We start from the raw sequence: 13,149 nt of genomic DNA, 5'->3' as shown, positions 1-13,149 counted from the left end.
CTATATAATTTATTTTACTCTATTGTTGCTATATCTGAATTTTCTATTCTCAATACTTATATGAATCTTTTGGTACATAATTGCTACCAAAATCTTTATACTCTTTATAAACTGGAAAATTTCCTGGATTCGTAGATTCAGAAACAGACTGTTGAATAGGAAGATCTTTAGAAGATCCTTCACTCTTGGAATAGTTTTCTTCTATAAGCTTTGCAGCATTCTTTTTCTTGATCATCGCTAATTGATAGTTAGCTTCAATTTCTTCTTGTGTAGGTGGATCATTTCTACGATATCTTAACCAGGATTCCCATTCAGCAGGCAGTTCTTGATCAAAATTATCTTTATTTACCGGTACGAAATACCGAGGAGCTCTCGGTCGCCTGGAATTGCGAATATCCTCCTGGTAATATTTTGTACCATAGTAATCTTCGCCCACTAATTTACGACGAGCGAATTGAGGCTTTAGCGAAGACACAAAGTTATTCCAAATCATTCTGATGACGCCACGTTCTTTAGCCATATTATATGCTGCGAAAGAAACAATTGTTATACATATCCAACACCATGTGTATATAAAACATTTAAATATATATATAATATAGTAAATATAGTAAAATGTTAAAAATATTAAAGATATTGGCATAATTCAACAAAATTATAACCTTAAAATAATATTATTTAAATATAATTTCGAGCACATGATAAATGGTTGTTTTAAATTAATTATTATTTTATATGTAATCAAAATCTCACCGTTCAATATAAGCACAAATAATAGGATCAAAACTTGTTTTTAGGTTAAATTAAGTCCATATGTTTTTGTTGGAAGTAAGCATAGACTATATAAGATATAGATATATATCTATGAAAATAAGTTTCCAGCATAAAACTTATATAATGGATGCGTTCAAAAATCTTAACCGTGGGAAGAATAGCTTTTAATTGGCCGATTAGAATAAAAAGAGCAAAGATTTCTTTATTTTAATTGAACAATCAAACGCTATTTTATTTTCCCTGCGTCGATAATTTTTGTATACTAGATTTATTAGCGAAAAAATTTGAGCACATCCAGACTGTCACGTCCAGATAGAATTCTGATAGGTCCCTCTCGTCATATTTATCACATCGGCCAGCCGATACGTCACTTCCAGGCGTGGTGGAGCAGTGTTGCGTGTATATTCGCATGACAATTCGCGCGTGTATGTGCGTGCGTGAGTGAGTAAGTGAGTGAGTGAGTGAGTGAGTGAGTGAGTGAGTGATGATGATGATGATGAGTAAGTGAGTGAATGATCGATGATGATGAGTGATGAGTGAGTTAGTGATGATGATGATGATGAGTGAATGATGATGATGAATGAAATGAATAAATCAAGTAATAATAATGATATAATGTAATTATAAATAAATTAATCATAATCATTATAATATATAATCATCATCATCATAATCATATCATCATAATTATCATCATCATCATCATCATTATCATCATATCATTATCGATGATCATCATCATCATCATCATCATCATCATCATCATCATCATCATCATCATCATCATCATCATCATCATCATCATCATCATCATCATCATCATCATCATCATCATCATCATCATCATCATCATCATCATTATCATGATGATGATGAGTGATGATAATGATGCATTATCATGATGATGATGATGTAAATCATGTAGTGAGTCGATGATGAATCGAGTCGTCAGTGAGTGAGTGAGTGAGTGAGTGAGTGAGTGAGTGAGTGAGTGAGTGAGTGAGTGAGTGAGTGAGTGAGTGAGTGAGTGAGTGAGTGAGTGAGTGAGTGAGTGAGTGAGTGAGTGAGTGAGTGCAGTCACGCAACGTGTTGGTGAGAGTGGTGCTGAAAATGGCCGTGCATAGCTCCGCCGTAGAGTTTGCCGATCCTCGCGAGAGATAGCTCCGCGTGTCGCGAGCGGAACGCATAGAATCGCACGCGCGTGTTCCGTAAATAGTGCGTGATTCTCTCTTTTCTCGATGGACGGATTTCGCGAAACGAGACCCGCGACGTCAACCAGATAGCGGCTACATTCCGGTGGATTTTGCAGCGCGGTGGGGAGGAGGAAAGCGGTGTGTCGTGTCCAAGATCTCCAGGCTAATCGCTTTATCGCGCGAAAGAGGTAAGCTGACGTTCTCGCAATAGATGTTTTTGTTCTTTGCGTTCCTTGTTTCTTGTCATTCGAGTCCGTCCTAGAGTCGCACGTCGCCCGCTGACACGCGGCATTCTGTCGTCTCGACGAAGTCACCCGAAGCGAGAGCGGTATATACGGTCGCCTCGTTTTCTCTCTCTTTTTAGTTGCATCGAGCGGTCTGTTCCCTCCTAACTGCACTTCTCTACACTTTGTGCGTTTAAAATCAGATTACCTACGTATTTTTGGAGAGAAGGGGGATTGTATAGGTAGGTAGGTAGGTGGACAGGTAGGCACGGAGAAGGTGCAGCTGGTGAAGAAATCCGTAGGTTTTCATGCGCGGAATTATACAGACAAACGTCAGTTTCACGCGACGCAAATCTTGCCTCTCGCCAACGTCGTCGTCGTCGTCGACGACAACGACGACGACTACTATCTCTCGCTCTCATCTCTCAAGTGTCGTGCCGATTTCCAGTCAGTGTGTCAGGGCGTGTTCGTGCGAGATTTAACTACTTACGGATGCATGGATAATACGCGGGAACGTATCGAAACAGGATTTTCGAAGATCGAGAGCCGAACGTCACTCTGACGTAATGACGTGACCTAAGGTTACTTGTCAAAATTGTGTCAACCCGCGTGACCGAGCGTCACACCTGTCGACGTCTCGTATTCCATCTCTCTCCTTCTCTGTCTCTCCCTCTCGCTATGGTCATCGTGCTCGCTTCGTTCGTTCATTCGCGCGATTTCTCGTTTTCTTATCGTTCGTTACGCTGCCACGCTCGCGATACAGACGGATCTCCGCGCGATAAATCAGCGCGAGATGCAAACGCAGCCGAGAGCCGAGGCGGCGCTATCGATCAGGAACGACGTCGACGGATGGCGGATCGTAATCGCCGTGCTTAAAGAGGATTATCGCCGAAGAAGAACGCATCTCTTCGTGCTTCGTTACGTATTAACGCGCGCTTTTCCACGTATTAGTGTACGATACTGCAATGGTATTCCGGTATTAACGCCTAATCGAATTTTCCGTTTCCCCGACGAGCCGATCCGGGGGACGTTTTGCAAGTCCTGCCCACGCGAAATGCTTTTACGAGTAAGGAGATATTCTGCAATCGTTCATCGTTGCGTGTCTTTTTATCTTCCTCTTGAAAGGAAATCGTGGAAGAGTGTGAAGTGTGTTGGCGTTCTGTCATTCCGTATTTTTTTCTTCTAATCTGATTAAGTGACATTTTCTCTGTTCGCGTATTAACACGAGGCCAGAATGTAGAAAAGGACAGCAAATTATTTTGATCTGAAAAAGGAAATAAAAATTGTCAATTTAAAGTAGTAGAAATTTAAATTTTCATTTTGCCATTGTAAAATTATCGAGAATGGAGAATTGTTTATGTTCCTCTTTATCTGTATGTTGACAATACCCACCGCATCACACATAATCATTTTTTTAAGCTTATCAATGATATCTGAGATTTTTCTAACTCTGGTTATCTCTTATTTCTATCATTTATAACATGTGTGAGTGTAATACATTTCTCATACAATAGATTGTTCCTTTTAAAGAAATTTAAACACACATCTTTGTTACAACTTTGTATTTGATTTTCAGTTTTAAATCAATATAAAGAGAGAGATCTTATGGATGGAATTTGTTCTCTCTCTACTGACTATGTCCTAGTTTTCTCCATCACTGGAATTTCTACAACATTCACTATTTTCAGACTGTTAGAAACACAAAAATATATTATTGTTATATTAAAAATATGGTTTTTGTTCAATAATTATATATATTATATATGTATATATATATGTGTATATATATATGTGTATATATATATATATATATATATATATATATATATATATATAGTATATGTATAAAATTAAATATATATAAAGAATATACTTGGACTCTAAAATGAATCAAATACGAAGTTATGTTGGCAAGAATATGAATTAAGATAGTCGATTTGCTCAAGCAAAAGGATGATTAGTGAGATAATTACATTTTTAGAGAGTATTACATTTAGGGAGTATTACATTTTTCTGTTCCAGAACGCTTGATTGCAATATATGTTGCATATACAATTATTGAAGAGCAATGGATCGCATTCGTCTTATCTATGCTCAAAGCAGTTTGCACCTAACAATAATCAATTAAGAAGTGTGGTGGTTTAGAATTTACAAAAATGCGGGAGTGGTGCGGCACGGTCCCCTGGTATCCAGCAGGGATCTGAAACAAAATATCTGTGCTGAAAGAACTCTTGATATAATAAATATTAAAATAATGTGGACTGTATAAAGTAATACATTGTTTTAAATGTACTGCTTATTACAATGCTGATAAAATAATGGTTACTGAGCTCTTTTGAACATTGAGCAAAGTAACATTTTATGAATTTAATACACAATTGCTAATAGCTACATTTTGTACAGTCAAAGAGTATTTTGCGTGTTTAAATTCTAATAATAAAAGTTCAGTTGTTGAGTGTATGTGCAAATATATCAAACTGTAACTGCCAAAATGTCATTCTTATCGAATCTGAAGAAAGCATTCCACTTTGGTGGTAATGATGCAAAGAAGAAGAAGTTGTATAATAATATTAAAATGGATTGTAATCCGGAAGAGTTTTGGGAAATGGTGGGTGAATTAGGCGATGGTGCATTTGGTAAAGTTTATAAGGTAATATCGCAAAGGAATTCTATTCTACTAAGTGTGATTATTTTATATATTTTTAATAAGTCTATATATTCTTAAACAATTGTTACACTGTGTTTACTGCAGGCACAGCACAGGCAGACCAACCAGCTTGCTGCTGCAAAAATGTGCGCATTAGAGGGAGAAGATGATCTTAGTGATTTTATGATTGAGATAGATATTTTATCAGAATGCAAACATCCTAATATTGTTGAATTACACGAAGCCTATTTCATTGAGGGAAAATTATGGGTATGTTAATTTTTTTTTTGTAATTTTTATAACTTATAATGGAAGTTAAATTGGATAATTATTTCTATGATATAATTAAATGAAATTATAAAATAGAAAAGCGAAACATTTTTATATAGATGTTAATCGAATATTGTGATGGTGGTGCTGTGGATTCCATAATGGTTGAGCTGGAAAAAGCTCTAACTGAAATGCAAATAGCGTACATTTGTCAGCACATGACTAAAGGTCTGGCTTTCCTACACAAATCCAAAGTTATACACAGGGATTTAAAGGCAGGAAATGTTTTATTGACTATGGCAGGAGGTGTTAAATTAGGTAAATATATGTTTCAATTTTAGTAAATATCTTTAATAATGATCTCTTTGCTATTGCTGCTGTGTATGTGTATTTTAAATAAATGTATAAGAAGTTTTGTTTTTGATTGCAGCTGATTTTGGAGTATCTGCAAAGAACAAGCATACTTTACAGAAGCATGATACATTTATTGGTACTCCTTATTGGATGGCACCCGAAGTTGTTTTATGTGAAACATTTAGAGATAATCCCTATGATTTTAAAGTAGGTAGTATATTCTCATATATATAAATGTATTTTTTATTCTTTACTTTAATTTCAACTGATAAACACGATACTTTTTCGATTATTTAGGTAGACATCTGGTCTCTTGGTATAACTCTGATAGAGTTTGCACAAATGGAGCCACCGAACCACGAAATGTCGCCGATGCGAGTACTACTTAAAATACAAAAAAGCGATCCGCCGAAATTGGATCAACCCGGGAAATGGAGTAAGGAATTTAATGATTTTATTGCTAAAGCACTTATAAAGGATCCAACCTCACGACCTACAGCTGACGATTTGTTAAAACATCCGTTTATAAGTCGAAATCTAGATTCAAAGCCTATCAAGGATTTGTTACTTGAATATAAGGCGGATGTTGTTGAAGAGGAGCTCGTAGACGAGGAAGCAGAGGTAGGTTTTATTTCTCACCATGTATTTTATTTTAAGTTTTTCATGTACATGTTAATTATGCAGATCACATGCAATAAAATTAATTTGATTAGTGATAAATTAATAAATATAATTTTATAGAATTGAATAAAAATAACACATGATTATATTCAAAAAATATAAATTGAATCCATAAATATTCTTTTGTATGAATTAACATATTTGCTTATACAAAGAAGAAATATTTTAGAAATATTTTTACACATATTTTCACATATCTTAGTTTATACCATACTTGCATAAACTGTATATATATTTTAATATTTCAATATTCAAAATTTCAATATTCACATGTGTGAAAAAAATTTATTCTAATACCAAAAGAGTTTGCATCTTATTGCTAATGCAACAGTATGGATAAATATCCACATATTTCCTAATTTAAATAGATATACATTAAGTTTCTGACAATGCAGAGTTAACATGTATTACACATTGTTACATGCTTCCATTATTATAGAAGGCAAAAAAAACGAAAAAACACAGAGAACAATATCAACGAATTGGTAAGCTGCTTCTGGGTGAAGCATATATGTGTCTCTCATTTATATAAAAAAATATAAATTGTAAAAATGTTGATCAGATATTGTGTCGATTAAAACCACTATTCCTATGATCAATACTTCTAAAAAATTAAGAACATATTTTATAATTCGATAATTTATAAATTATAAATTCTAAAATATAAGATGAGAATATGATACAAGATTGTTTGTATTTATATGCAACTGATATGCATGATGTGATCTTAATTAAATATATAAATATTGCAGTAATAATGATTGCAATAATAATGCATGCATTTAAAGTTAAATTCTGATATGTCTTAAATTTTATTTTTTGCTTCAATCACGAGGAATAAGTGGTTAAAAGTGTCTGTAGAAGAATATTGATAGTAGAACATTCTCTATGTGTATAAAATATATATTGGTGTGATCAGAATGAATGTATTTGTGATAATTGTAATTACTTTGGCTGTGCATGCGGTTCTCCTGGCCCTCGCCAGCCTCATTACCCCAATGTATGTCAGGTTAGTAGCTTGCACTGTCGTATTCTGTGCGCTAACAGGATCGAGACTTAATCCTACGAGACTGAGAGCTACATAATATACAAACAAACAAAATCATATATATTAATATATAATATAAAAATATAAATATTTTACATAGCTTTCATGTTATAGGCTGTTTTCTCTGAGACTATTAAAAAATATGTTGTAAATATACAACAATCAAAATTTTTTGGTGATATTTCAAGGCTTATTATGGAATAAATGAAGTGTTGGATTGAAAGCTTTAAATAGTATCATAGATAAAATATAAAATATTTATTTTCCAATGATTATATCTTAATATTTTTATATGTGGAATGATGAGAACCTATATAAGAAAAGATATAAGATTTTATTTTAAAAAGCAAAGTAGAATATTAGAAAATTTGGTAGTATGTTTTATTAATCCTGTAAAAGACGTTAACTATAATATACCAAAAAAAAAAGTTATTTGTAATAGTTTCTATAAGAAAACAGCTTGTGGTTTACATAGATCATACATCTTATACATCATGTAGAGCATGAAATAATATAATATTATATTATGTATCTTTTTTTTTAAAAGCTCTATTGTTATAATTTTTATATTAAAAATAATAACTAAATTATAATTATGGCCTGTAGTATTGATTTCGATTTTTATCAGTGTATTTTTAGTAAATTGTTATTTTTATATCTCATTTAATATCTCATTATTAGTAGTGATGGAAATTGAGTTATTAAAAATTGAAAGAGATTTTATTTTATTGTTATATTTGCTTGTAAATCACATGTACATTAATGTTTCAGGAGCAGCGCACGTCTCAGCTTCCTCTGGAGCTGGATCAAATCACAGATGACTCCGCTCCTACGCGCCTTGATGCTGAAATTAAGAGTTAGCATTTTACAAAATTTTGTCCTATATATTAAATGCAACATTGCAAAATATACTGATACTATTTTTATAATAAAATATACTAATAATATTTTTTTCGTTTCTTAGTCGCTGACAAAGAAAATCTCGTGGCATTGCCTGCGCCTATAAAGAAAGAAGAAAGTAATAAGCGTGAGATCAACCGTGATGGTGAGAAGGAGGATAAAAATAAGAGATTACGTAAGGCTGAATCCAAAGAGAACATACAGCCTCCACCTGCTGAGAAAAAGCAGGTATTTGATTAGTTCAATAGATAATAGTTTATTATGTTTCTTGCATTTGAAGAACGTATGTTAATGTTGTGTATAAATTATTCGTCCAGGCACCTAAGCCGCCAAACGAAACAAGTGAGCGTAGATTATCTCGAGATAAAGGGCCGGCGCCTCCCCCACCACCTATGCGTCAAGATAGTGAAGAAAAGAAGAAAAAGGACGTCGAAGAGAAAGAGAATATTTCGAAAGATGTCGAAAAGATCGTGAATCGAATGGATAAACAGAAATCTGCCGAAGACAAATCGCAAATTAATAAGTTATCACAAAATGAAAAGACGGTGGATCAGCAAGTGACAAACATTAAAGAACAAAGAAACTTGGAAACTGAAGATCGGATGCAAAATGAATTGGATGGTTCCGGGAAAATAAAGAAAGCTGAAAATGAAGATAATGTTAAACTGTTCGATAATATAAGAAGATTTGAAAATCAACAGAAGTTAATAAACAGCAAATCGAGTCCAGCTTTGAAAAAGCAAATGGGAGTAAATGAGAAACGCAAATCGGCACCTGTAAAGCCAGAAATGATTGAAGATTTGTCGAAAATAATATACAAGCAATCATCTTTAGAAAATAAGGATAGGTAAGTATTTTCTATTAAATTATTTATTTTTTGTTGATAGTGCGCATTTAAACTCGAATACTGAAATGGATTGAAATAAAACTCTATCTTAAAATAATATTTCAATTTTTAGGATGAAAAATAAATTATTATCCGTTGATGATGTAACGAATTATAATCTGCAATCTCAAGAGAAAGATGATTATAAGAGTTTGGAAGAAAAACGGAAATCCGTCGGAGAGAAACTGAACGCTGTATTGGAGAAGCGATTGTCTATGGATACTGGAAAAAGAATAAGCGATGGTTCTATGGAAACTTTGAAGCGTACATCTACCGTCACATCAACAGTTTTATTAGAGAAGAATAACGTTAAGGCTAATTCTATAGAAGATATTAAGACACAGTTTGGCCTAATAAAGACTGAGAGTGCGACTGTGAAAAGTCGCAGCGCGGGATCGTCCAGAAACGATTCTATGGAAAGCTTCTCGGACGAATTACACGTTAAAGTGGATGATAATAGCACAGAACACGGGCGAAAAGACGCAGTGAGCGACGGTGAGAAACAAGATTCGGGAATTAACGTGTCGGTAATTACGTCGACGCCGCTGAAAAGTAGAAGCGGTTCGAGAAGAAGTAGCGGAGACAATATAGTCGTTATTACTGGTAAAAATTGAATAATATATCAATCTCGAATAGATAAATTTATTTTAATTTATAATTTTTATCTTTATTTATAATTTTTATTTAGAATTTTTATCGTTTATCTATAAATTTATCTATATCTTATCTCTACTTACGTTATTATTTATATTGTAGGAAAAAATCAACCCGAACAAGAAGTACGCTTAAACACTTCGACTGTCCATATTACTGCCGACTCGCCGGACATGTCGAATAGCCTTGCGAGTAATATAAGTCAAGTTACCGTTGTGACGACCCATCCGCCGGTGTTAGTGGACGCACCAACGACGACATCAACGACGATGACAACGACGACACCTCTTCCGCGTCGCACTTCGCCAACGTCGGAAGTCATTATCGTTGCCAACGAAATGAACAAGACTCAGGTGAATGACAATTCGATCGTCGATGATGACGCATTTCCTAGTCTGGATAGTCTGGAATATACGCCACAAGAACAGCCTATCGTACTTACCGACGTGTCCAAGAGGATTGGTAAAAAGTTGGACGAGTCAGAAGTGATTATAGTGAGCCCAATTGTGGACGAATTGCAAGATACCAGTCACGTCTCCGTAGTTACGGTGGGCGATGATAAGGAACAAGTGAAGGATTCTTCGATATCCAAGAAGCATAACGTTGTTCGTACCGGTTCTTCTCACAGTGATTTGAGTTTGAATGAGAGATCGAGTTTGAAGAGTGACAGCGGAGACGAGAGCGGCAAAGTGATGGTCGCCGGTATTATAGAACCTCCGGAAGATGACTACGAGAGAAATGGAGCGAAAAAGATGAACGGATTGATCAAAAATGAGATCATACCGCATCACGCCGACGATAGAATCGTGAAGACAGTCAAGCCAAAGGAGATCAATGTCAAGAGTTTTGGCAAGGAAAAACGAGTTTCTCCGGATAGCTTCGAAGGTTCCAGGTCTCAGAGCGATTCCAGTTCTATAAGATCGCACACCCCGAGCAAGAGTATTGATCGTTCCGACGCCGAATCCATCTCGACGACGATCAGTCAGGATAGCAGAGAATCGAACAAGGAAAATCGCTTGAATCAAGCTCAGCACACGGAAGCCGATGAGGAAGTTGTTCTGCGTCGTAAGCCCGATTACAATCGCGAAATATCTCGACCGACCAGAACAAAGGAGGATATACAGATGATGAATCTGAAAAAGAAGACGAGAAAACGGACGAGAAAGTTCGAGATTGACGGTGTCGTGATGACAACAACGACTTCGAAGGTGATATACGGCGACGATGAAAATGGCAAGGTATATGACGATCAGATATTCAGGAAACAAGAGCTGAGGGAATTGAAGATGCTGCAAAAAATGGAGCAGAAGCAGTTCCAGGACTTGGCACAGAAGGCTCAGTTCAACAAAGATCAGCAGGAGAAGCGGTTTGAGCAGGAACGGCAACTGTTGGAACGTAACGCTGAAGCGGATTTAGAAGCGCTTGCCAGACAACAAAGACAACAGATTGAGCGGGCCGAGGCGCAGCAGGAAGTCGACCTGCGACTAGCGTCCAAGAAAATTCGTAGCGAGCAAGAGAGAGAACTCAAGCAGTTCCGAGAAGGCCTGAAACAAGAATTGAGATTATTGAAGCAAGAGATAGACTTGATGCCAAAGGATAAGCGAAAGAGTGCGTTTAAGATACGAAAGGAGAAACTTGAAGCAGAGCACGAGGAGCGAGAAAAGCTCTTCCTGGAGAAGCTCAATGAGAGTCACGAGATGTCGCTGAGGCGATTGTCGGATAGTCATCGCGAGAAGATCGCGTTGATGGAACGGCAATTCTTGCAGCAGAAGCAGCAATTGATGCGCGGCAGGGAAGCGGCCATCTGGGAGCTGGAAGAACGGCAGATACACGAGCGGCAACAATTACTCAAGAAACAGCTCAAAGATATATTCTTCCTGCAGAGACATCAGATGCTCATACGACATGAGAAAGAGCTGGAACAGATGAAGCGAATGAATCAGAGGAAAGAGGAAGAGTTGATCAAGCGGCAAACGGTGGAACGTAGAAATCTGCCTAAGCGTATTCGCAACGAAATGAAGGCACGCGAGATGATGTTCCGCGAATCGATGAGGATCTCGATGTCGTCCGTGCTCGCGCCGGATCCCGATGCAGAGCGGGAGAAACTGAAAAAGTTTCAAGAGAACGAGAAGAAGAGATACAGAGCGGAACAACAAAGATTTGAACTGAAGCATTCCAGACAGCTCGAGGAAGTGAGGGCCCAGAGCGATGCCACAATCAAGGAACTAGAGCAGTTGCAGAACGAAAAGCGAAAAATGCTGATGGAACACGAAACGTTAAAGTTGAAAGAACAGGAAGAGGCTTACGGCAAAGAAATTCGTGAGTGGAAAGCGCAACTTAAACCCCGAAAGCAGGTAAATATTGGGCAAATCTCAAATAAAAATGGATAAAAATTGTTCCAAATTTTACGTTTTATTGATGTTTCTCTTGGATGCAAAAATTGATCTTTGACAGCCTGGTAGTGTAATTGCTTTGAATTTTCTATCGATTCAGCGATGTGCTTTACTTTTAAAATTATTATTTTTTTTTTTTTATTTTATGCACCTCTGCAACAGTGTGTGAGAATTTAGTTTATTTGGAAGGTCGGCGCAAACCGATGCAACGTCGTAAAGCAACCGAGAGCCGAGATATGAGCGCAACTCGATTGATTGATTGATTGTTTCTTGTAATAAACGTCCGCTTCTGCATCCAGCTTGCGTCGCTTTGCGCGGAGCTTTTAATTTGCATGACTAATCATTAATAAAAAGTCATTGTAAATAATTAAAAACAATTAGAGAAACGGGAGGAAAAGGAAAGGAATACGATAGAGAATTTGCAGTTAAAATATTTTAAACACAGCAAAGTATCGAACACTATAAGTCTGAAATAAGTCTTGATGTACCTGTTATAGAAGCTAGAAGCTGATCTGGCGGCTGAAATGGAAGCATTGGAAAAGCTCTACCAAGACTATTTGCCTTCTTCTGGTCTTCTTAGTGGTCTCTCTTTTCCCTTTTTCGACTACTCTAAAACCGTAATTTCCGACACTTGGAAGAGATCTCCACGCTTACCGCGCTCCACTCCCACCTCTCCTTCTTTCACTATACCCAGGGTGTCGCTAAAAATTAGTACTTCGGACGCAGACACTTACGCGTCGAACGGCACGCTCTCACGAAGTCATTCTAGACCGGACTTAGTTCCGCCTTTTCGTAAATTGTATCCATTCTAAATCATCCTCCTAATAATACATTCATGTCACATAGGCAAAACGCTTTAAGCGTATATACATGCATGTTATATATCTGCATACAAATCGATGTTTCTTCTTTTTGTGTCTTTCAAAGGCATAGAGTAACGTCTTTCAAGTGTACGCATATATAGATTTCCAAGTCTTCCCAGCTTCTGCAAATGGCAAGCTTCATTTCCATATATTGCATGTATTTAATGCATCAGTGCATATGTGTGTCCTTACATATCCTTGGTCTAAAATAAAAAAGTTCGTATTTTAGCAAGGAAACATTGTTTAAATCATTTACATTTTG

The 13,149-nt window shown here is 36.3% G+C and overlaps 2 protein-coding genes across 8 annotated transcripts in view; one reads left to right on the top strand and one right to left on the bottom strand.

Moving 5' to 3' along the window:
* Positions 1-35: 35 nt before the first annotated feature.
* On the bottom strand, positions 36-2,803 carry LOC126857223 (NADH dehydrogenase [ubiquinone] 1 alpha subcomplex assembly factor 2). Of its 2 annotated transcripts, none has more exons than XM_050606436.1 (2): positions 2,682-2,803; positions 36-528 (listed from the first exon to the last, which is right to left on the bottom strand). In XM_050606436.1, exon 2 carries the CDS (start codon positions 518-520, stop codon positions 50-52), a length of 471 nt encoding a protein of 156 aa, XP_050462393.1. In that variant the 5' UTR covers positions 521-528; positions 2,682-2,803; the 3' UTR covers positions 36-49. The 2 variants fall into 2 exon arrangements, with proteins under 2 accessions (XP_050462393.1, XP_050462392.1); XM_050606435.1 differs by lacking the exon at positions 2,682-2,803 and adding an exon at positions 754-1,080.
* Positions 1,141-13,149, top strand: part of LOC126857201 (serine/threonine-protein kinase 10) — a 13,732-nt gene continuing 1,723 nt past the window's right edge. Inside the window, exons 1-13 of one of the 6 annotated variants that reach the window (XR_007688464.1) lie at positions 1,141-1,197; positions 1,720-2,155; positions 4,214-4,841; positions 4,944-5,108; positions 5,228-5,426; positions 5,539-5,673; positions 5,764-6,083; positions 7,963-8,047; positions 8,156-8,319; positions 8,409-8,938; positions 9,051-9,580; positions 9,734-11,985; positions 12,522-13,149. The exon at positions 12,522-13,149 is cut by the window's right edge and continues 1,069 nt beyond it. Coding sequence is in view for 1 of the 6 variants with exons in the window: in XM_050606388.1 (XP_050462345.1) it covers positions 4,683-4,841; positions 4,944-5,108; positions 5,228-5,426; positions 5,539-5,673; positions 5,764-6,083; positions 7,963-8,047; positions 8,156-8,319; positions 8,409-8,938; positions 9,051-9,580; positions 9,734-11,985 (4,539 nt within the window). In the remaining 5 variants the exon portion in view is untranslated. Of the gene's footprint in view, positions 1,198-1,719; positions 2,156-2,468; positions 2,490-2,676; positions 2,773-3,110; positions 3,258-4,213; positions 4,842-4,943; positions 5,109-5,227; positions 5,427-5,538; positions 5,674-5,763; positions 6,084-7,962; positions 8,048-8,155; positions 8,320-8,408; positions 8,939-9,050; positions 9,581-9,733; positions 11,986-12,521 lie in introns of those variants that run through there. The other 5 variants (XM_050606388.1, XR_007688465.1, XR_007688468.1 and 2 more) reach the window with 5 other exon arrangements.

This window comes from Cataglyphis hispanica, chromosome 21 (assembly GCF_021464435.1).
Source record: "Cataglyphis hispanica isolate Lineage 1 chromosome 21, ULB_Chis1_1.0, whole genome shotgun sequence".
Classification (NCBI taxonomy): Eukaryota; Metazoa; Arthropoda; class Insecta; order Hymenoptera; family Formicidae; genus Cataglyphis; species Cataglyphis hispanica.
Note: the sequence above shows the minus strand (reverse complement) of the source record. Positions and strands in the feature narration are given on the sequence as shown.